Source organism: Silurus aristotelis (assembly GCF_946808225.1).
Source record: "Silurus aristotelis genome assembly, chromosome: 6".
NCBI lineage: Eukaryota > Metazoa > Chordata > Actinopteri > Siluriformes > Siluridae > Silurus > Silurus aristotelis.
Window position 1 is genome coordinate 3,551,707 of NC_139579.1, and position 23,349 is coordinate 3,575,055.

General features: G+C 36.8%; 2 protein-coding genes and 1 long non-coding RNA gene across 4 annotated transcripts; 1 reads left to right on the forward strand and 2 right to left on the reverse strand.

Moving 5' to 3' along the window:
• The first annotated feature begins 8,756 nt into the window (after positions 1 to 8,756).
• tac1 (tachykinin precursor 1) lies at positions 8,757 to 12,228 on the forward strand. Of its 2 annotated transcripts, XM_083544462.1 has the most exons (5): positions 8,757 to 9,252; positions 9,971 to 10,073; positions 10,242 to 10,265; positions 11,061 to 11,117; positions 11,734 to 12,228. In XM_083544462.1, exons 1-5 carry the CDS (start codon positions 9,139 to 9,141, stop codon positions 11,778 to 11,780), a joined length of 345 nt encoding a protein of 114 aa, XP_083400588.1. In that variant the 5' UTR covers positions 8,757 to 9,138; the 3' UTR covers positions 11,781 to 12,228. The 2 variants fall into 2 exon arrangements, with proteins under 2 accessions (XP_083400588.1, XP_083400587.1); XM_083544461.1 differs by lacking the exon at positions 10,242 to 10,265 and having other exon boundaries at positions 8,763 to 9,252.
• Positions 10,290 to 11,054, reverse strand: LOC310727710. The gene is made up of 2 exons (XR_014534075.1): positions 10,586 to 11,054; positions 10,290 to 10,553 (listed from the first exon to the last, which is right to left on the reverse strand). It is a non-coding gene; the product is annotated as an uncharacterized lncRNA (long non-coding RNA).
• Positions 12,229 to 14,136: 1,908 nt separating the features above from the next.
• On the reverse strand, positions 14,137 to 23,035 carry asns (asparagine synthetase). The gene is made up of 12 exons (XM_083544325.1): positions 22,929 to 23,035; positions 20,946 to 21,201; positions 20,530 to 20,767; positions 20,143 to 20,328; positions 19,131 to 19,232; positions 18,926 to 19,053; positions 18,273 to 18,399; positions 17,440 to 17,546; positions 17,195 to 17,295; positions 16,052 to 16,133; positions 15,543 to 15,698; positions 14,137 to 14,843 (listed from the first exon to the last, which is right to left on the reverse strand). Exons 2-12 carry the CDS (start codon positions 21,192 to 21,194, stop codon positions 14,634 to 14,636), a joined length of 1,686 nt encoding a protein of 561 aa, XP_083400451.1. The 5' UTR covers positions 21,195 to 21,201; positions 22,929 to 23,035; the 3' UTR covers positions 14,137 to 14,633.
• Between the last annotated feature and the right edge of the window lie 314 nt (positions 23,036 to 23,349).

Genomic DNA, 23,349 nt, shown 5'->3' on the forward strand with positions numbered 1-23,349 from the left:
GTTTAAGAGCAGTTCAGCCTGACTTTTCTCCAGAAAACTTCACAATTAGACACATTTAAACAATAACACAAGTTATACAAAGAACAGAAAACGTTCTAAACCCCTGCTGACATATGCCTCCAGGAACAAAGTACTCCTTTTATATTTCTACTAAAAAAAGTAGTGAAAAATGATTCTTGCCACTAATTAAATTAAGCAAACAATTAATATAAGATATATTTATAACGGTATAAAATATATATTATTGTTCCATGGAAGACAAGGAAGATTTGGATGAAAAGATGTGGAGCTTTTCTATATATTTATATATCCATATATTTATAATATATTATATTTTCTAGCTTTTCTATATTTATAAAGAATTTACAATTTAACATCAACTATTTTTATGACTTAATCGCTTTTGATTTCGTAAATATCTTGCTGTAACCGCAGTTATGGGCGAATTAACATTTCCCGCCTTCTGTTTTAAAGAAAAATGAATATATCGAGTAACTTGGTTCATTTTAAGATGTACTGTTGACTGACTATGTGCATCGTGTTTTACAGATTATCTTTAAACATAATTTTACTTTGCTAATACATGAATGTTCTCTAAATGTAAACGTTTATAGGACTTCTGTTAGCAAATATTTGTAACTTTTTTTCTGAACTTTACTCATGTCACTTCTTTGTAAAAGTGTTGATGTCTCTTGTTTTCTCTCTGTTTTTCGAAACTTTAGATATGTGAGTTTTGGGAGTGACATTATTTCAAAATGTTTGACTCAGGAGAAAGTGCAAAATGATTACCGTACCATGCAATGATATCTCAATGTTACTTTAAAAATGTGAAAATAATGTTTAATGTTGCAATGTTACAGTTTTGTTGCATTATGTTTAATGTTAGATTTGGTTCCTTGTTGATCCCTGTTACTTGGTGGCACACAGGTTTTATACAATTGGTTTAATATAAGTACTGCATTATGTCCTGCTGATGCTTTTTTTTTTTTGTTTTTTTACTCCAGAAGCAACTGTAAACCAACGACAAATGTTTGAAAAAATGTAACGACTTTGACCATTTGTTTAATAGAATTAAAGAAATATGTTATTGGAAAAGAGTCAGTTTTATGTATTGCACAAGCTAAAATCACAGAAAATCATTTTCCATAACGTTTAATGAATTCATTCACATGAATTGAACGTGCTAGTGAAGCTTGTCTTTGGATTTATGTGATGAAACTGGATGGACATTTGACATGTATTTGAAATACATAAGTTTTGGGGTTAAATATTTTTTTGAGTGATCAATGAGAACATGAGGAAAAACTCAAGACTCAAAAGGGAACTTTTGCTCATTTTGGTGACAGCAGGTAATGCTACATCTATACTGTATGTATCTGTAATGTTTAGTCTGAATATCAAGTTTCTGAGCCACATATACTTTCTAATTTCAGGCATTTATATTGCCAGGAAATGCTTTTTACTTTTAATTTATTAAAAAATAACAAGCTACACTTTCGTGCCAGTAAAACATTACCTGTTGGGCTGCTATCTTAGCAAAATGACTTAAATCTGACAGCACAAGACCAACTCTGCCAGGTTGCCCATTAAATTTGGCAGCGTGGCTCTCCATTGACGATGCTACTAAAATGGAGAATGTTTATTAAAGACACTGGATGTGGAGTTGAAAAGGAAACACACACAACGACTGTTCCTAGAGTAACACCGAAGCGTTGATGAAAGAAATATGAAATAAAACGCTAAAAGAAACAATTTTGTGGCAGCACAATGGCTCAAGTTCGAGCGGCTGTCATCAAGTAGATTGACGAAATTATCTTAAATTGTAAGCTTAAAATAAATATGTAAGTACAAAAAAGCCATACAAAACATACAAAGAATAGCCAGGGGGAAAAAAAGAAAAAGGAGACACAAACAAAGCGCGACATTGTACGTGATTTTTCTTTTTACACTAGAATCAAATACCCATATACAATTGTAAATACGCCAAACAGATCAATGAGTAAAGCAAAATCACGCTCGAGAGCCTTTCACGTCGGATTGACGCTAGTTATCTGCGCATCATTTTTTTATACAAGACTCAAAAAATTCTATACATGCATTTGGTTGTGCATCGAATCTTAATCACAGGGTCCCTGATTCAATCCTGAGCTTAGGTTTATATCTATGTGGAGTCTGTTTTTGTTTCTGTGAAGTTTTCCTCCTGATTCTTTGCTTTATAATAGCTTAAATAGAATAAATATTATGCTAGCAACTGAGCAGCAACCTTTCATGTTGCTACTCACGTTAGCTAACGTTAGCAAGATTGATAAAGCAGCACAGCCTAGTGCAGGGATTCTCAACCTCAAGTTATACTAGCATGTCTATTTTTTGGTTTGTTTTCGCATATTAACACAGTTAGCACAATGTTAGCGAACTCACTAGTCCAGATTGATCTACTTGATGCCGCTTTGTCCTGTCAGGAACCAGGGATCTAGTAATCTATTCCTGAATACCAGAGATGGGAGGTAATGAAAATGGCTCTTACATTTTCGAACCAGTCTCGTTACTTTGGTTTTAATCTATTTGATTACATAATCAATATTTCCTCTCGTTGTGCGCATTTCTTGTCATTGTGCGGCTTTTTCAACCAACCATTGGTGTATTATTTCCTGGCTATCACACAACACAGACGTAGACTAGCTTACAAAGCTTACAAGCACGGCAGATTATTTTATTTCAGTGTTTTAATATAATGTGAGGTCTAGTTACCAGTTAACACTAAAACAGGTAGTAGTAATGACTACTTTTTACTTATTTAAATGTCAGAGCCCAAACTTCTTTACCTTAAGTGAAAAATTGGTCAGTACTTCAACTTTTAGTTGAGTTTTTTTTTTTTTTTTTTATTAGTATCTGTACTTTTCGAGTGAAGGATGTGTACTTTTGCCATCTCTGCTGAATACATCCACCATCTCCTGCTAGAGACAGGAGGAAACTGGAGAACCCAGTGGAAACAGGAATGGACAAGAAGAGTGTCATAAAGAGGAAGATGGATAAAAACACAGTGTATTTCCAGTACACTGAACATAAACACAATGAAACAAAGACAAAATAACAAAATGAACATACGTGAACTGTGAAACCATCAAAAATTAATGAAAACTCGACACAACAAAAGAGAAACAAATACGAATGCGACGCAAATTGAAGTATTATCCACTAATATCACACAGGTGCAGCCATGTGACAAAGAATATATGTGAAACTGAGGCTTCAGGGGGTTAAATTCACTGCATTATGAACTGTCTGGGCTTGGTTTCAAACAAAATAAAAAGCAACAATTGGAAACTAGGAATTAGAGATGATGACAATGTCATTGCATTTCCTTTCTTGCAAAAGACTGTAGCATTTACCGCTCATTAAATAGATCAAATTGTCTGTGCACAATTGTTTTTTTCACATCCTTTGGCTCAGACTGTTATTCTGAATGAGCATGTGAATCATAAACCTTTATATTTTACTTTGAGTGAGGGTGGTGAAGCTTTATTTAAGGGTTTGACTTGGATTTAGGAGCAGGGAGTATTGACTATTGAGCGACACTGAGTGCACAGTAGCATTGCAGTGATGCTTTGGTGCTACTGAACAGGAAGTTCAAATCTCTGGACTCTGAATTCTCTAAAACTGTTGACTGCTTGACCCAGACTCATCACTCAGAGTTTGGATGGGGACTCGCTCATTTGTTATATAAAGTCATTTCCACTGAAAGCACTTGTCAAAGACAGCACAGGAAAGATTCAGTGGTATGTTATGGGTGAATAAATCTTTAAACCGATTTGAATTCATAAAGCCGAGATTAAGTGATGACAAAAATACCAGCTTTCCATCAGAATGCATTTCTGGCATGTTTTGTCACATCAATAAAACGAAACGTATTTCCAATTGTCCTCGACAACCTGGTGAACATGGACTTGATTGAGTTTTGAAAGAAATTGCGCCATTGTGTTCGTAATTGCTGGGCACATTTGGGTTAACTTGGTGAAATGTTCATTTTTGATCTTTTTATTCAGTTTTTTTTATTATTAGTGGTGTATTTTTCATAATGTGTTGCTGAAAGGCATTTATAAGTACATCTAATATAAAAAAGTTAGGAGGTTTAAGGGCAAATGTAAGTTTCTTTCATATGCAGGGTCTGATAGAGAAATGTTTATATTTGGCAGAACAAAACTATACAGTTATGGTTATAGCCTCTTATGCTTTGTTTTTACTAAATGTGGTAAAATAGTAATGTTATTGTCTATTATAATTAATTGAAATATGAATTTAAGCTTAAAAAAGAAAACATTACCAGCATACAAAGGTGTTTTGATTTATTGTGCTGGGTTTTTTTAATGGTGACTGAAATAAACAAAATAACTCTAATTGATCTAGAGTTCTATTTGTCTGTCTGTCTGTCTGTCTGTCTGTCTGTCTGTCTGTCTGTCTGTCTGTCTGTCTGTCTATTTATCTATACAGAGTTTGATATATCAATCTGGAGTTCTTTCTATATTATTTTATATGTATGTATGTATGTATGTATGTATGTATGTATGTATGTATGTATGTATGTATGTATGTATGTATTTATCTGTCTGTTTGGTGTAGCTTAATGGTTTTCCATGTGCATTCTGAGATGCTATTCTTCTCATCATGGTTTTAAAGAGCAACCATGATGAGAAGAATAGCATCTCAGAATGCAAGTATATAAATATATTCTATATTTTATTCTATATAAAATAATATAGAAAGAACTCCAGATTGATATATCAAACTCTGTATAGATAAATAGACAGACAGACAGACAGACAGACAGACAGACAGACAGACAGACAGACAGACAGACAGACAGACAGACAAATAGAACTCTAGATCAATTAATACATAGAACTATACATATATACACAGACAGACAGACAGACAGACAGACAGACAGACAGACAGACAGACAGACAGACAGACAGAGAGACAGACAGAGAGACAGACAAATAGAACTCTAGATCAATTAATACATAGAACTATACATATATACGCAGACAGACAGACAGACAGACAGACAGACAGACAGACAGACAGACAGACAGATAGATAGATAGATAGATAGATAGATAGATAGATAGATAGATAGATAGATAGATAGATAGATAGAGGCAGACAGACAGACAGACAGACAGACAGACAGACAGACAGACAGACAGACAGACAGACAGATAGATAGATAGATAGATAGATAGATAGATAGATAGATAGATAGATAGATAGAAATGTTCCATAAAATGGTACATTTGCTCAGTTTACACATTTGATATGGTTTTTTTTATGTTCTATTGTGAATAAATTTGGTTTTATAAGATTAACATTTTGTTTTTATTTACTTTTTATACAGCGTTCCAACTTTTTTGAAATTGGGGTTGTAGATAAAACTGAACATCTAGCAAAATATGTCAAGGAAATTACGTTTATATCTAAAACAAAGATAAATATTTGTTTTGATTGTTCTACCAATGTTGGAGATAGTGCTCCTTGTGTTTGCTCCCAGTTGGAGACCCCAGTCTTCTTCTGTGTAGTGATTCTTCTTAAATATTTATTTTTTTGTTCTTTCTAAGAACCCTGAACTTCTCCTTACTAGCAAATTTCACTCTATTTCTTTTGACCACTAATGCAGCTTTATATCAGACGCTGTGGCTGCTTTCTCTCTTCTAAGTATTTTTCCCTTCAGTAGAAATGTGAAATATATTTATAGTGTACTAATGTTCCCTATTACATTCATGTTACATACAAGGAGGCGTAATATATTTGAACTAGAACTAGATGGTCTTGTAGTTATCTGCTTATTTTTAAAAAGTAGCCAGATCTGTAAATCTGCTAACAAAAAGATGTTGGATAATAATTTTAAAAAAAGTCCAGAGGTTTCGGAAATGAAGCAGAAGACAGGATGTGCTTTTAGGGGACAGATATTTTTGTGATTTACAATAATTTTTAATGGTGCACTTAGTGTAGCTCAGTGTGATTCTTCTTCATCTTGCTTAACTTGTTCTTTTACTTCTGTTACGTTCGGCCAATAATGCTGCATGATTTCAAACCTTTCTCTGTATTTTTCCCATCATCATAGCTCTTTATCCTTTGTAATTGTATGAGCAGTCATCGTATTGAAAATTATTAATTTAGGAAGCAACTATCCATGGTCTCAGGTCCTGTCAGTCTGGTGCCAATTAAAATCTGGACACACAGTTTGAACATTTGATATGTTTTTATGTTCTATTGTGAATAAATTTGGGTTCATGAGATTTACATTTTGTTTTAATTTACATTTAATGCAGTTACATCAATGTAGCCATTGACAGATGGAACTCCACAGCTAGCAAAATGTGTGAAGGAAATTATGTTTACATCTAAAATAAAGATAAATATTTATTTCTCTGGTCAATTACAGGGTAACCTTTTAGCATGACAGTTTTCAGTTCTCTTATATACATATCATTCTAATTCTTCATGTTTCAGACCTTTGGCTGGATTCCCAGTGAAGGAAGCATAGAATAATCTTAATGAAGGATAATACAATCATTTGACAAAAACAATAATAATTACACAATTCAAAAACAATTACAGTAAGTGCTAATTATGATTGTTTAAAGCATTGATAATGTATCCTCTCGGCCATGCGTTTAAATTCCTGCACCTACCTGCCGCTGCTGGGCCCTTGCGCAAGGCCCTTAACTCTCAGCTGCTCAGTTCTAGAAATGAGATAATTGTAGTTTGCTCTGGATAAAAATATCTGCCAAATACAGTAAATGAATTGACTCAATGTGTTAATATGGAACTTCTTTGAGGATAAGAATTTTATTTACACTTTACTTACTTTATGTAGTCCTGTAATACTGTTCACCATGGTCCTGGAGAAGCCCTTTTTGTTCTAAAGTATACAAGCTCTGTTGAGGAATGACAACTTAAATCCCACTTGACTTGACTTGTATCACTTACTACCTTATAATACCAAGTGCCTTCCTCTGAAGGTCACAATCATTCAAGGATTTAGGTTGAGAAATGCAAATGCTGTATTCTACCAAGAAAGGCAATTGCTCAAGGTCTGATATTATGTGTTATTGAAGGGAAGATCAATCAACTCAAAACTTTCAATCTGTAGAATCTGGTGAAGGTGGATAGTCAATTATATTAGCAAAAAATGCAATTTCGCAAATGCATTTTGTAATTGATTCAACCGGACTTGTTGATGGTCAGGGGCATCAGATTCATTGCATGGGATCCATTTAACACTAGAAATATAAAGCCACAGTAGCCATTGTCAAGTCAAGTCAAGTCAAGTCAAGTTTATTTCCATAGCTCTTTTCACAACAGATATCAAAGCAGCTTTACAAAATGTAACAGTTAAGGTGAACGATGTGTATTTATCCCTGATGAGCAGCAATGGCGACTGTGACCCGGAAAAACTCCCTTTCCTTTTATAAGAAGAAACCTTGAGAGCAACCAGACTCAAAAGGGGAACCCATCCTCATTTGGGTGATTGTTGGCACATCATCTCGTTGGTCAGCCTGATTTAGTGATAAAGTTGATCAAATTTCCTGTTTGCTCCCTTGCCTAATATAATATGTGATTTTTATAACATTTGACTCCTAGTGTTAGATGGATACGGTTTAATCGTTTCCTTGCACCCGATCCTACACTTTGAGTGTTTTAAGTACTAACTACAGTTTCCTGGACCACCCTACTGACACAGTATGGACACCTATAATTAGTATAATTAGAATTAATTTAAATTTTCAGTGTTTGGGCTACGACTCACAAGAATCGTGGTGTCGAATAAACATATATGTGTTTGTTAAAACCTGTATAAACTAATAAAATTCAGTGCACACACGTGTGGGTGCTCACCTGTTTTGCACAGAAATGACATTTGCATACATATGGGGTTAAGGTAGGATTAAATACAGGGACATAAAACACATTGTGTGGGTTGAAGTATTCAATCTCTGAGCGTCTTCTGCCAAATAAGGTCTTCTTTCTGATGGAAATCAGCGGTGCTCCTCCACCTCCAAGCAACCTCTCCTTTCCTCCGTCTCACTACACTTATTTACAGCTGAATTCATTTGAAAAAAGAAGCTGAATGAATCAAGAGCTCCAGAGATTAAAACCTGAGTGTGTGTCTTTCTTCCGCAAGATGTTACCACAAAGTTGGAGGCACACAATCGTATAGGACGTCTTTGGATGTGGTAGCATTAAGTATTCCCTTCTTTTAGACTAGGAGACCCAAAACTGTTCCAGCATGGCAATGCCCCTGTGCACAAAGCCAGCTCCATGAAGATATGCTTTACATGGGTTGGAGTGGAAGATCTCCTGCTATATAGAGCTCTGAACTCAGCCCTACTGAACACCTTTGGGATGAATTGGAACACTGACTGCACCTCAGGCAGGTACAGCTCAGGAGAAAGTGGGATTTTCTTTTCCTTTCTTTCTTTCTTTCTTTCTTTCTTTCTTTCTTTCTTTCTTTCTTTCTTTCTTTCTTTCTTTCTTTCTTTCTTTCATGAGAAAAGTCAATAGAGTTTTGGAAAGTCACTTTTTTTTATCTTGCCACTTTGACGCAAAACCACACTCTGACGTCTTTTGCTCATTTTAGCTCTGGGATCTCTCTCTCTCTCTCTCTCTCTCTCTCTCTCTCTCTCTCTCTCTCTCTCTCTCTCTCTTCCTCTAAGCACCTATTTAGTAATTCCTACGTAACTCATTGGTGAGTAAGTGCCACTGTCTCTCTTCTCCTCCCTCCCCCTTCACACCCATTAGAGCAGCCGAGCCCAGTTTATAGGAACTTCACCCGGCTTCCAAAGAAAGAAAAAAGTCTGACAGCACAGAGGCTTCGACTCCTGTCAAGGACGTTAGGGTCAGAGAAGAGTTTGTGTGAAGACACGTGCCAAACCCATTGATGTCTTTTCTGCTATAAAAGCTGCTGTGTGTGTCTCTCTGAACAGTAAGGCAAGAGGAAGCAGAGCAACAAGACAGGAGCGCTCTTTACATCTTTCTCTTTTTCTCTCTTTCTCCCTCTGTCTTTCTCTCAGTCCTCCACAGCACAGCATAAAGAGGACACTGACTCTGGGACATTTGCTCAATTTTTTTTCCAGGATGAAGTTGCTACTCTCAGTAGTGGTGATTTTTTTTGCTCTAAATGAAGTATTTGCAGAGGAAATGGGTCCAAATGAAGACCAGGATTACTGGGCAAACGGCTCTCTAATGCAGGTAAGAGGATTTCTTTCTTTTCTTTTTTTTTTACAAAAATAAAGAAGGAAAGAAAATGAAAAAGAAATGACAAGAAAGAAAAAATCTATAGTTGTAGATCAAATAAAATAAAACACACCACTTTGAAAATCATGATAAATTACAACCTTCATTTGTGTCCAGTTGGACTTTAATATATATTTAAATACTGGATTTTCTACTTTTGTAGTAAAATCGACTTTACATATTAAAGGAATAAACTGGAGCTTAATTCATTCATTAGCAATTAAAGTCAATAAAATTCCAGGTTTATTAAAGTCTTGTTGAAATGTCCAGCGTGTCGTCACGTTTGTTTATGCACCGCACGTCTTCTCTTCGACTTTGCACGCTGGAAGGCAGCCAAGCACTCCATAAAGAGCTATGAGCATGTTCTGAAAATGTCAAAAGAGAGCTGGTCTCATTTGTAAAGAAAATTCAAGCAGGGAAAAAATCCACGATCCACAGATAAAAACCTTTCACGCTGAACCCTTCAATCAGCAAACTATTTAATAAACCATTCTAGGTTTTTACACTCCAGCATTTGTTCAGATGATCCAGTTTACTGTAAATCTATACATTACCCAACGGATGAGGGTCAGTTGAACAGATTTTTTGTTGTTGTTGTTGCACACTATAAAGCCTTTTGCCCTATGTTTATCCTTACCATCTCATTTTCCACTAATCAAATAACCCTTCCCAGGATGAATGGCTTCAAGCCGATCCCTTCAGAGAGATACTCAGAAGGATAACGAGAAAACCTCGGCCACATCAGTTTATCGGTCTAATGGGGAAGCGATCCTCCGGTAAGATCAATTCATCCTAAAGCAATCTCACCTTCTCTTCCTCTCTCGCTTTTTTTATCCAGCAGTCATATGAATGATACATTGAGTGTAACGGAATGACCAGACTTTCTTTTTCTTTCTTTCTATCTATCTTTCTTTCGTTTTTTGCATGGTTTTACCTCCCAAAAGCCAACACACAGATTACACGAAAAAGTAAGTCATTGATTATTTGCAGTGTTTTTAATTTGGCTCACATTGTAATATTAAAGCCTTACTACATTAAACCATTTACCATTAGAACCTTCTGTTTTATAAATTGGATGATAGATAGATAGATAGATAGATAGATAGATAGATAGATAGATAGATAGATAGATAGATAGATAGATAGATAGATAGATAGATAGATAGATAGATACATACATACATACATACATACATACATACATACATACATACATACATTCATAAAAAGATCTCCAGATCAATAGATATATTAATCTACAGACAGACAGACAGACAGACAGACAGACAGACAGACAGACAGACAGACAGACAGACACATGAAAGATTGCTGTTACGGGGTAAACGGAAAATGATGTATGTATGAGCTGGTTTAAATCACACCCACACCTTTACCCACACACACACACACACACACACACACACACACACACACACACACACACACACACACACACACACACACATATATGCACTTCTACGTACAAACAGCAGGAGCTTCATCAGTGTTGTATCGCATTTGTGCTGTGTACAGTAATTACAGTGCTCACAGGGATATTCAACTGCCTCAGATGCTCGATGGCATCTATTCCAGTCTCTGTTCTTATCACATTTTAGTCTTTCGCTATGCCGAATTTAGTCAGGTTAAAAACTAGTTCAAGCAACATACATCAGAATCAAATACACTTTACTGTATTCTCTTGAACAAGCTGTTTAATTTGATCACTTGATCAATACATGTTTGTGCTCATATTTATTTTCCAGGGCATAAAATTAACTCCTTTGTGGGTCTGATGGGAAAAAGAAGCCAAGAGGAACCTGGTACGTATCGAATATATCGCATCCAAACTTTAGTAATAAACACCTATTGTATTGTCAATGTCCATATGTGCATTTACAGTTTACAATTACGCTTTCAAACTAAGAGGTAAAAAAAATGTATAAATAAATATAATAAACAACAACAATATAAATAAATAAATAACCATTATGCCGCAATATCCATCCAAGCAAGTGGCACATATTTCTGTGCACACTGAATGTGATTAACAATGAAAGGATCTGTTATTTATGCACACCCACTTCATCCTTCAATTTAGTTCTATAGCAGAAAATGTAAATGAAGTGGCATATTTTTTTAATATTTAATTATTAATCATCTTAATTTTACAATCTTCTCAGATTAAAACAGACCACAGACTGAATTTCTTAGACTGTAGATAGATAGATAGATAGATAGATAGATAGATAGATAGATAGATAGATAGATAGATAGATAGATAGATAGATAGATAGATAGATAGATAGATAGATAGATAGATAGATAGATAGATAGACACACAGTATAACACATCCTTCGGTAGTTTTTATTAACCCTTTTCTAGATCTTTTTCTGGTTCAATCTGCAACGTTACTCATGATTATCTCTTTCGTCTAGATTTATATGAATGGAGTTTGCTACAGAACTACAATCAAAGGCGCTGACAAACAGCTCAACCTCCATCATGTCTGCTTTTTGCTCAGTGGAGAGACCTCTCCTGTTTTTTTTTTTTTGTTTTTGTTTTAGTTTTTTGTTTGTTTGTTTTTTCCAAAAAATAAGTGGTTTTACTTCTAGACTCCAATAAAATGTTGTTTTCCACCGTGTGGTGATGTAGCAGTCAGTACCTGTGCCAATTTGTGTACTACGAATGGAAGCGACATTTTGATACTGTCCAACCTGTAATATTGTGTTACTGTCCTAAAAAGAAAAAGAAAAAAAATCCCACTAGTGACTATTTGCACTGCCAGTCTTTGCGTAGAGCCTCATTTTCAATGTTCAGTCACAATCTGACTGATCTGTACACACTGGTCATGTTGCTCATTGTCAGTATTTCCTGTCCATCATTGTAACTGTGGCTTAATATTATATTAAATATTAAAATTATTTTCCTTATTCGTGGAATTGTGCATTGCAAACATCGTGGTTGTAAATGTGGGGCGCCACCTAGTGGCTTGAAGAAAACATTGTGGTGCTTGATATACTGTAATGATATAATTTTGAGCAGATTATACCCCAGTTTATACCCCAAACATGATCACTGATGAAGTCTGAAACTAATCTGAGGGCAACTTTGGTGTTAAACGTGAAAGTTTTTAATAATAAAGTACACTAATATTTAAGTTTAGCATACTGACATAGCAGCAAATCAACTGTAGATAGTCTATTAAAACACACACACACACACACACACACGCGCGTTTTCCCATATGAGGAAAGAACTCATATCTCTCCATGTGCACAATGAACTTAAATAAACATGAATGTGAACACGCTTTTGACGTGACACACTAAATCACGTTGATGGTTCCACATGAACAGCCTAAAGATTCATGAAGTTTCTGAGCAACTCAGAAATTATTGAATTCAGTTTTTATTTGTATAGCAGTTTTAACAATGGACATTGTCCCAAAGCAGATTTACAGAATTACATAGGTTGACTGTGGCAATGAGAAAAACCTTGTGAGGAACCAGACTCAAAAGAAAACCCATCCTCATCTGGGTGGGATTGTAATAAATTTTTATTCATTATAGATCCATCATTGGTAAGAGTACTGTTTGTGGTGATGGGCACTTGCAGAACTGTTCAAGCAAAATCCAGTCCTGAGGCATTGTAGCAGAATATTTACATTAATTACAGTCGAAATCCATCCCACAGTTCTTGAGATGATCAGGAACTTCATGGATCTTTTAAGGAACCATTCCAAACTGTTACCACAAAGCTGGAGGCACTCAATTGTACATCTTTAGATGGCGCTATAATAAAACTTTGCATTCACTTGAACTTGGAAACCCAAACCTGTTCCAGCATGGCGATGCCCCTGTGCACAAATTGAGCTCATTGAAGATCTTGCTTTGGAGAGGAAGATCTTGCTGCTATAGAGCTCTGATCTCATCCCTACTGAACACCTTTGGGATGAATGTGAACGCTGACTGCAACTCAGGTCTCCTCACCTCATCTACATCAGTACCTGCCTTTCATAGTCCCCTTGTGGCTGATAAATAACATATCCATAAACACACTCCAAAATCTATACGAACATCTTCCCAGAAGAGTGGAGGGAATTATGAGAGCAAATTGGGATAAAATGTGGAATGCAATGCTCAAAATTCACATACTGTACTTATGACCAGGTGTTTTTGGCAGTAATTTTCCCCCCCAAAAAAATAAAACAAAGTTGTGAGGTAGTCTGAGATAAGTGGAGGAACATAATGTCCACTATGTCCATAAGCTCCACTAGGGGGCGAAGTTTATTTCATTTCATTGTAATAGTGTTTTTCAAAGTTCATTCCTATGAAGTTGTTTGCAGTGGAAAACAGAATGGCTACAGCATTTTGCATTCGGATGTTAATGAATTTTACACCTACAGGCCACCGTAGTTCCTCAACAACTGCCATTCTTTTTAGCAGCACTCCTGGGTTGTCTATAAAAGCTCCTTATAGCACGAAAACATAAGGACATCTTGCTGTTTTTGATGTTCTGTTCTGATTAATGTGAACAATGCTAATTAACAATTTACAAACAAACAAAAAATAATCTTATTTCCAGAACTTTCTCCAGCACTCAATGTTGTGTAAAAGACTGTAGAAAGGACATTACTCACAATCTTACCTGCATTTTCTTTGCATAAAATAAAATCATGAAAAAATAAATGTAAACCTTTTAAATTTGGAGGAAATATGGTGAATGTGTGCGAAGCCGTTTACCACTTCATATGACGCAGAAATGGGTTTATTAATTCCATAATAAAAGAGATACGAAGAGTGGAAATGTGCAAGGGGAGTACACCAATACACACAAAATACGCAAAAGGTTGGTTTTATTGGTTCTCTACGGCTTTAGAGGCTCAAACTCACCTTTATTCCAAAACACACTTTAAAATCTAGTGGAACATCTTCCCAAAAGAGTGAAGGCTACAGTATTGTGATAGTGAATGGAGATTAAATGTGTTCACAAACCGTCATCTATATATAATGTATTTCTTGCTATGGCGCTGCTCTAGCTGCTACGTTTATAAGCACACTTACTCTATACAATACACTTTGGGCTTGACAATGTGCTGATAAGTTACTGGACAATAATCAGCAGTAGTGCGGTAATAGACAGCATCACAATGTGATCATTTTCCAATAACGATACGCCCCCAAGTATATCATTCTTTTTTTATAACAATTTTTGAAGCTATTTAAAACGTTTAGCACTGTTATTAAAGGCACGCAAGATGATGCACGATTCTAACTCTGTAAACCGTTACACACTGTGTTTATCTTTAAAACAGAATGGGGCTTGATGTAACGAGTTACTGATCTTTGTCTGGTTTGTAAATGGAAAGGGTTCGGGCGGAGGGATCGATAGCTTCGATCCATCGAGGCATCCAGTAATGAGGCGTCCACTCGGAGCGTCCCGGGTAAAGCTTCTCAAAGATCTTCCGGAAGAAGAAGGCTTCTTTGGTAATGGGCGGGTTGAAGGGGAACAACACCGCCGCTTTCTCTAGCTCGCTGTCGTTCACCTACGGAGGAGTCATGAGACAAGCAAATACCCCAAATTTTACCACAGAGCTGAAGGCACACAATTGTGTAGGACGTCTTTAGATTCAATAGCCATTACATTTTCCCTTCACATGATCTAGTAGACAAAATCTGTGAACCAATGAAGATCTGCTTTACATGGAATGGAGAGAAGGATCTTGAGTGACCTGCTATAGAGTTTTGATGTGCTGAATAAGCACAAATCTCCACAAGCACACTCCAAAATCTAGCGGATCGTAAAATCTTCCCAGAAGAGTGGAGGTTATTATAACAGGAAATGGGAAATTAATGTGTTATGGGATGTTCAAAAAAAAGCATAAATGAGTCCACAAACTTTTGTTTATATAGTGTATTTAAACTCTTCTCGGTAGAATGCTTAATGTTAGACATGTAGTTTTAGCCAAAATAAAATAATGAATGTGAAATGTTTCGAGCTAGCAGCAGGGGGCGTTGTAGAGACAAATAATTATATTACATTAATTATATTACATATAAGGATTTTTTTCAATACACAATATAAAACAAAAAAACAGTGAATAATTTTATATAATATTTAAAAAAACAATTAACAAAAATATTATTTTCTATTTATTTATTTATTTATTTTTATAATCATTTTTTTAAAGGGGAAAATCAAACAAATTCTATTGTGTAACAATGCGATTAGAACGTATTTTTACCTCAGACTCGATGTGTTCCTGCAAGCTGGTGTACCAGGACTTCTTCACAGACGTCATTCCATCGCTGAAAGCTTCTTTACGTCTCCACAGAATCTCGTCAGGGATCAGATTCAGTCCTTCGAACGCTTCCCTCAGAAGACGCTTCTCCACGCCATCCTGTTCCCGTATAACACACGTGTTTTATAAGAGCAGAGAAAAAAAGACGTGATGTTGGTGTGAAATCATGAAAATGGTGTTTATAGTGTAGGTTACATCAACAGCATTTGATAAAGATATAGACAATTCTCAATTTCTGATTTGTCAGACAGAAGGTCCTGCAATAATGCAAAGGTTTATATTACTGCCCTTTTTCTATCGTAATAATAATAATAAAAACTTACAACAAAAAATGTGTAATTTTTCCACAAAGAATTGTTTCATTCAAATGTATGACAACAGAAGCTAACATGCTTTTCAGATGTTCTACTACCACATTTTTGTGGACAAAGAGAAGGACAAAGTGGGCAAACCTTGGGCATCCTCAGGTCATCAGGCAGAGAGAGGTAGTAAGCGGTAAACCTGTGGTCCAGGAAAGGAACTCTCAGCTCCAACCTAAAGAGACGAGGCCCAGAAAATAATCAACAATGAAATAAACTGGAAGAGACAATAATAATAAACTGATTACACTATACACTGTATGGCCAAAACTATGTGGACACCTCGACATAAGATTCTGTGTTTTTGAACATCCCATTCCACATTTGCTATTATAACAAGTTCCACTCTTTTGGGAAGGTCCCTAAAGACTCTTCTGGGAATAGCAGGAGATCTTCAACTCCAAAACGTGCAAAGTATATCATTAATCTGCTCACGAGTATTGTTATGGTGGAACAGGATTGGGTCTCTTAGTTCAAATGAAGGAGAAATTTAATTCTACTGCATCCACTGAATTCTATAAAATTGTGTGATCCCCCAACTTCATTGTAACAGTTTGGTAAAACCCACATATGGATGGGTGGAAATGTGAGCTGTCCCAATAGCTCAATATAGTGAATATACAAAAAAATACTTTCAGACTGTTGTTAAAAAATAATCCACCAGGGGTCAGTGTGGCGATTATTTCATACCCAAAGCGATCCTGAGTGTGTGGTTTCTTGTAAACGATAAACTGCAAGTTACAATGACGTCAATTCCAACATTCAGAAATGTAAAATAATTAGGGGGAAAACAAAGATGGCTCTACAAAAGTGTGTCTTCTGGTTCTGTTCTACCCCAGTGAACATTTATGCAACATATTGAACCAGCAAACAATAGCAAATAGCAAAAAAAAAAATTCTTATTGTCTTCTTCAGTCATCAATTATTATGGTCAGGATTATAAATGTAACTAAATATTTGTTTTTCTATATAAACTGTTCTAAATCAAATGCTGCTATTGACTCATCTGGAACTTGACACTGTTTACAGAGTGAGTGGTCATGTCAGTTTGACACGACAAAGTAAACGAGGGAAGCGACGATAATTGATTAAAGGGCAAATAGTTGAAATTTCACACAGGAGAAATGTTGTTTTTGGTGGTTCGGACCGGTTTAAGGCCAGGATTTACAAGTTCTCAACGAGAGCACCATTAACGTGTGATGGAGAGGGTAAAGCGTAACCACAGCATCGTCTCACCCGTGTGCTGCCGTCGTCCTGTCTGCTCTCAGTACGTCGAACAGATAAAGTTCCTCCATCAGGCGCACGCTTTCCTCTGCTCCAGCTCTGGCCGATGGAGCCTGAATTAAAAAGCATACATCTTTACTTATGTATGTACTGAATATATATATTCAGTACATACATCTTTACTTATGTATGTACTGAATATATATATTAAAAAAAAGCTTAATACAGATTTTACTTGAAATCAGTCCAACAAGTACCTTATGAAAGTAGATGTAGCCCTGCGTCAGTTCATCAGATCCCTCACCAGAGAAAATCACCACACTGTCTGTCTTTTCTCTGATGTATTTAGAGATCAGATACATGCCTGGAAACATGAACAATACAAAACACAAGACTCTTGAAAACCAAAGAACTGTCGTTTTGTATCAGATAGAATAGCAGTCATGCTAGGAGAAGAAATCTGACAAAAAAAAAAAAAAAGGGCACCATTGCTTTTCATGAATAACCTGAAGAAAACTGTTTTACACTGATACTTTTTTACTGAATCAATCAGTGGCAGAGGTCGACCGATTTATCGGTTTTGCCAATTAATGGGCATCGATAGTTGATTGCTGAAACTATCTGCAAAAATCCATACAGATAGTTTTTCCCCGTGTTGCGTTATACAGTACGAGAGCGGCCTCTAGAGGCAAACCACTGACATCACGTGACTTATTTTAAATACATTTTTATTTTTAACTTTTTTTTATTTATTAGGAGTGTTTGTGTACTTTTTGCTTTAGTTTGAATACATCTTTTATTTCACCGTAGTATTTATTTTATATAATTAATATATTACATTTGACTAATTCACCTCAGACAGAAAGAAGAATGTCGTTTAAACACAGTTTATGAGAAGACTGAATGACAAATGTCCAGTCTACCCACTGAACATTGTAGGCTAAAGAAAGTTTAAACTAGAATAACAATCCTAAAATACCATGCTGGATCAGTTGTGGGCTACAGGCATTGTGAAGCTCATAGCTCTAGTAAGCGTCGGGCTGCATTGTGCATGGAAATTGCACAATTCGTAATTTTGCGACAGGCTTACCAACTGACGCGCGCACTGTGGTGATGTCGTAACTCTCCAAGTGGAAAATAACCTCCTCCAGGGCGCGAATGCCTTCCTCGGGGGTAAAATTCACCTCGTGGTGTTCACTGCCTATATGGGTTGCAACCTAGGACAAAAAAAAAAAACTAAACACCTACAGACACTGAACTGTCTTGTTTTGGTGCCTCATAGCCAGGCTCCTGAACAAACCTCTATCTGAATACCAGCGCAAGATTAAGAGCTTTCTGATATCGATAGCCAACCTGTTTGTTTTTATGAAGCTTCCATGACGCAAAGAAGACTTATAAACACTGATTCCACCTCCGGCAAGCACCAATGACTGAGGTCATCGTGAATAAAAGCAACAGGACATGATTGGCTACACATACACTTGGCTCACAAACTAAAAGTCAATGAAATGTCAACCTTGGGTCTCAGTGCTCGCAGAAATGAACTGCTCCAGGCAAAAAATTTTAATTTCCACAAAAGCAGTGAAACCTTGTGTCAGATTCCATTATTTGGTATTTGATGCATTTTTTAAGAGTGTGAACATGAGAACAGTGTTGGATGGGCACCAAAACTGGACTCTAACCCGCTAGTATCGGCACCGTAACGTGGCATTAACCATAACTGATCAAACTCTTGATTCTGACCTTGCGTGCAGCTAGAACGTCCGGACTGTCTTCTGACCCGATAGCAAATGTCTGAATGGGATACTGCAGCTGCTCCTCCTTGGTTAGCTTAACGAGAGTAGCAGCGACGAGACTGGAGTCAAGGCCACCTAGAAATGTGAAGAGTGTTACATCGAAAAAAATACATAAAAAGTCATAAAGGAAAAAAGGAAACATGCAGGTGTACCTGAGAGGAGGCAGCCGATCCTCCTGTTGGCCATGAGGCGCTTCCTGACGCTGTTTTCAAACAGGATCCTGATGTTGCTTTTTACAGTCTCTGGACTAAAACCTATACAAAGTGTACAAACAGGAATTCTTTGTATTTGGGTTTTTTTTGGGGGGATATTATAAGGTAATAAAATTTTGGCTTCATGTGGATAAAGCTGTGAGGAGAAAAAGTATGCTAAAGCGTGTTTTTAGCTACAATTCTGCTAGTTAGCATGTGGGCATGAAGTCTTTAAGGAATGACGTGAAGCTAGCAAAGTGGAAACAATATAAAGGTTCGTTATCAGCATTTTCCTCAGATGCGTACGTATATAAACCAAAATGCCTCCGCTAAAAAGAAACAAATAAAGCTACAAATAAAACTGTAACACACATTGACAATAAAGATATGCTATACTACAACTAGTGTGTGTGTTCAAAGCTATAAAAGGGGTTAAATTACTGATGCCTTGGCATTAAATTAAACCCGCGGAAAATCAGAATGCCGTGCTAGCAACTAAAAAAGCTAGCATTTTCATTGTGCCAATATGAACACTGCTTATACAACAAGTTAGCATTGCTAACTTTCCAGTCGTGGTCCACCGGCCCTACAATTATCTTCTCAGTTCAGATATCTAATCAGTGTAGTTTCAGTGAACCCAGAATTTTGAGGTGCTTTTCTGCTCACCACAGCCACAAAGAGCGGTTTAATTTACCGTCACCAATCAGACCTTCTCTGATCTCTGATTCTCAACAGGGCGCGTGCACATGTAGAACTGTTACTGGATGTTTTTTGTTTGTCGCACCACTCCAGAGATTGTTTTGTGTGGTAAAAACAAGCCGGAGATTCCGAAACACGTTAACCATCCTATCTCGTACCAACCGGCTGACCGGATCGTCTGATTGGAAAACCGCATGAATGAACAGCCACACTGGTTTTCCTAATAAAAAGGACACTTCTTAAGTAAATGACTTTTGACCTCTTATGTTCTTACCTGTGCCGAGGTTCTCGATGTTGTCGTAGGTGGCGTGTTTGGGCTCTTCGGTGCAGCGGTGGAAGCGATCCAACTGAACTGACTCTACCTTTCCGTTCAGCTTCAGGTCAAACACCTCAAAGTGGCCTGGTAGGAATGGGTTGACCTTCACAGGGTTCGACATGGAGTGGGTGATCTGGGTCAGGCCTAGAGAATGATATAAAAAAAAATTTCTCACATTTTTGAGTGAACCTGACTTCCAAATGGCTTCTCTCCTCCCACTATACATGTTCACTACACAGTGTATTTGGTGAATGTATGTCTACATTATCATTTCACTGTGCAATCAATACATGTATGAATCATATTATACTGGTTATCATATTAAAAAAACAGAACATCCAAGACCTTTGGCCTCCGAACACACAGCGAGGAAGCCGTCTTCGGTCAGCATCCTGAATAAAGGCCTGACGCCGTACGTGTCTCTCCCCAGAAAAACCTTCCTATTGGCCGTGTCCAGAAGCACAAAGGCGAACACTCCGTCCAAAAGCGACGCCGTTTTCTCGATGCCAAATCGGTCGTACAGGTGGAGGATGATCTCTCCGTCCACTTTGGTCTGGTGCTCGAAATCAAAGTGCTTTTTCAGCTGTAGAGAAAAAAGATACCAGACAATAAACTACACAAGAATCTTAAATGAAGTAGTGATATAAACTTGTTCATTACTACCATATAATCACAGAATTGATCATATTATGGTATGTATTATTTATTTTATTATTATTGTTTTCAGGACTACAACGAATTAATCTAAAACTTATACACACCCGAAGGTGGTTGTAGATTTCTCCGTTATAACACAACCATAGGTACGGGAAACTCTTGATGCGTAACGGCTGCATCCCATACAGCTGGTCCACGATGGCTAATCGGTGGAAGCCGAAGCAGCAGTTGGTGAAGCCGTTGACATTTTCGAAGCGGAAAGCGTCCGGACCCCTGTGTGCGATCTTCATGGCACAGGTGCACTGAACTGACAGGCACTCATCACTGCCAAACAAGGCCCAAATACCACACATTGTGTTTCTGTAGGGAGAAAATGATACATAATACTGTAAAATAATGATTATATTATCAAGCTATTATAATCACGTTCTTCTATTATGTAGTTATTTCTTTCCTTATACTCTGAATGTGACGACATGCTCAGTTGTAGATCTAACCATGTTCCAATATCACTTCCTAATGAAAGCCTTTATTTGCATGTACACAGCACTGCAGAAAAGGTCACAAAGTAACACTAACAGGACAAAAACACTAGAGTATAAAAACAAGTGCATGTATATGTGCTCACGGTCCACTTGCCCTCCCATTATGCAATCAGTTCAGTCTAGTTTCAGTGAGCCCATGAGGATTCATGAGGAACCATCTGTTGTTAAACCATCTTGTGTGTTCTGAGATGCTTTTCTGCTCAACACAGATATAAAGAGTGGTTACCGTAGGCGTCCTGGCAGCTCGAACCAAACCATTCTTCTCTGATCAACGACGAAACTACTAACGCATGTTTTTTGTTGTCACTTGTAAAAATCCCAAAGGAGATTCTAAAATATGTATACCAGCCCATCTAGTATTAATCATGCCATGTCACTGATATTACATTATTTTTCCATTTTGGTGATTGAAGCTCTTGAATAATAATTAATGGAATAGCCAGAATAGAATAGAATAGCCTTTATTTGTCACATATACATTACAGCACAGTGAAATGTTGTTCTTCGCATATCCCAGCTTGCTTGGAAGCTGGGGTCAGAGCGCAGGGTCGGCCATGATACGGCGCCCCTGGAGCACACAGAGGGTTAAGGGCCTTGCTCAAGGGCCCAAGAGTGGCAGCTTGGCAATACCGGGGCTTGAACCCCCGACCTTCCGATCAGTAATCCAGCGCCTTAACCACTGGAGCCACCACTCCCCCGACTGAAGGTAGGATGAATACTACCGACATCTTTATATTTTTGCATTGGTCCACATGATTGATGATTGGCTGATTGGAAAACTGAAAATGGGAAATATGTGAACCAGCCAATCTGGTTCCAACCATGTGACAGCACGTGGATCATTTTCCAACATCACTCCATTTTCTGATAGATAGATATATTTCGGATATATTGAATGAACCAATCAGAAATGTCCCCTGTGAGTCATTTGAATGATTCTGCACTTTCGAAACAAAATTTTTTGTTAGGTTAAATGTAGCACCTAAGTGAACCCAGGAAATGAGCAAAATGAAATGCATTCTTTGTTTAATAAAAAAATAAAATAATAATAATCATTCAAATCTACCATAAACGTTTTCATTGGTGCCACTACACATCCTACGTCATTATTTAATAGTTAAGTCTTTAAAAAATGGATTAGAGGAGATAAGTGACTTGAGTTTAAAAGAGTCGAACGTTTGATTCGTTGTTTTGTTTGCTTGGGAATCATTTGCTCAAGGAGTCGCCCAAGTGAATCGATTCGCTCGGAAGCAGGAGCAGAAGGACTGATGTAACTGTAACACACCATGTGGATATATAAAGAAACGTTTAAGATAGATTATTAAAGTTGATTATTAAAAAAAAAAGAATAAAATAGGGATTTTAGTGTTTATAAGAAAAAAAATACAATAATTCGAAAATTACATTAAATCTTGAACGGCGTTTTCTAGATTATTAAAAGTCCGAAATCGTGGTGTAAAAAAAAAAGTAGCATTTCCAGCAAAAGTGAACAATAATATTAATAATAATATTAACAGCAATAATATTAATATCTGTTGTTACCTTGGGTGTAAGAGATGAGTCTGTGCTACGGTGGCCTGAAGCAGACACGCGTCTCACGCAAGAAATGCGCATGATGAAACTCAGCTGCAGATGTCATAGTATTCAAGAGAGTGGGCGGGGCGTCACTAGTGGGCGTGTCAACCATTCATAAACATGTGCTTTGTGTTCTTGTGAACAGATGGATATTTTTAAAACGTTTAAACTTTCAAGCAATTGTTTCTTTTTGTAAATTATATTAGATTGTAACGTCATTTACAATATTATATTCCACTTTTAAGTTACAGACCTGCTAAAAAGTATTTCACTGTGTGTAATGTGTGTAACAAATAACAATTAAACTACTACTACCACTAATAATAATAATAATAATAATCATAACTGTTACTAATACTGCATCTTCTACTACTACTACTACTACTAG

Coding starts and splice junctions, on each gene's coding strand:
- tac1 (XM_083544462.1), top strand. CDS start 9,139: ATGAAGTTGCTACTCTCAGTAGTGGTGATTTTTTTTGCTCTAAATGAA. Junction 9,253..9,970: donor CAAACGGCTCTCTAATGCAG/GTAAGAGGATTT, acceptor AACCCTTCCCAG/GATGAATGGCTTCAAGCCGA. Junction 11,118..11,733: donor AAGAAGCCAAGAGGAACCTG/GTACGTATCGAA, acceptor TCTTTCGTCTAG/ATTTATATGAATGGAGTTTG.
- asns (XM_083544325.1), bottom strand. CDS start 21,194: ATGTGTGGTATTTGGGCCTTGTTTGGCAGTGATGAGTGCCTGTCAGTT. Junction 20,329..20,529: donor TGTGTGTTCGGAGGCCAAAG/GTCTTGGATGTT, acceptor ATCATTCTCTAG/GCCTGACCCAGATCACCCAC. Junction 17,547..18,272: donor CACAGTGCGCGCGTCAGTTG/GTAAGCCTGTCG, acceptor TCATGTTTCCAG/GCATGTATCTGATCTCTAAA.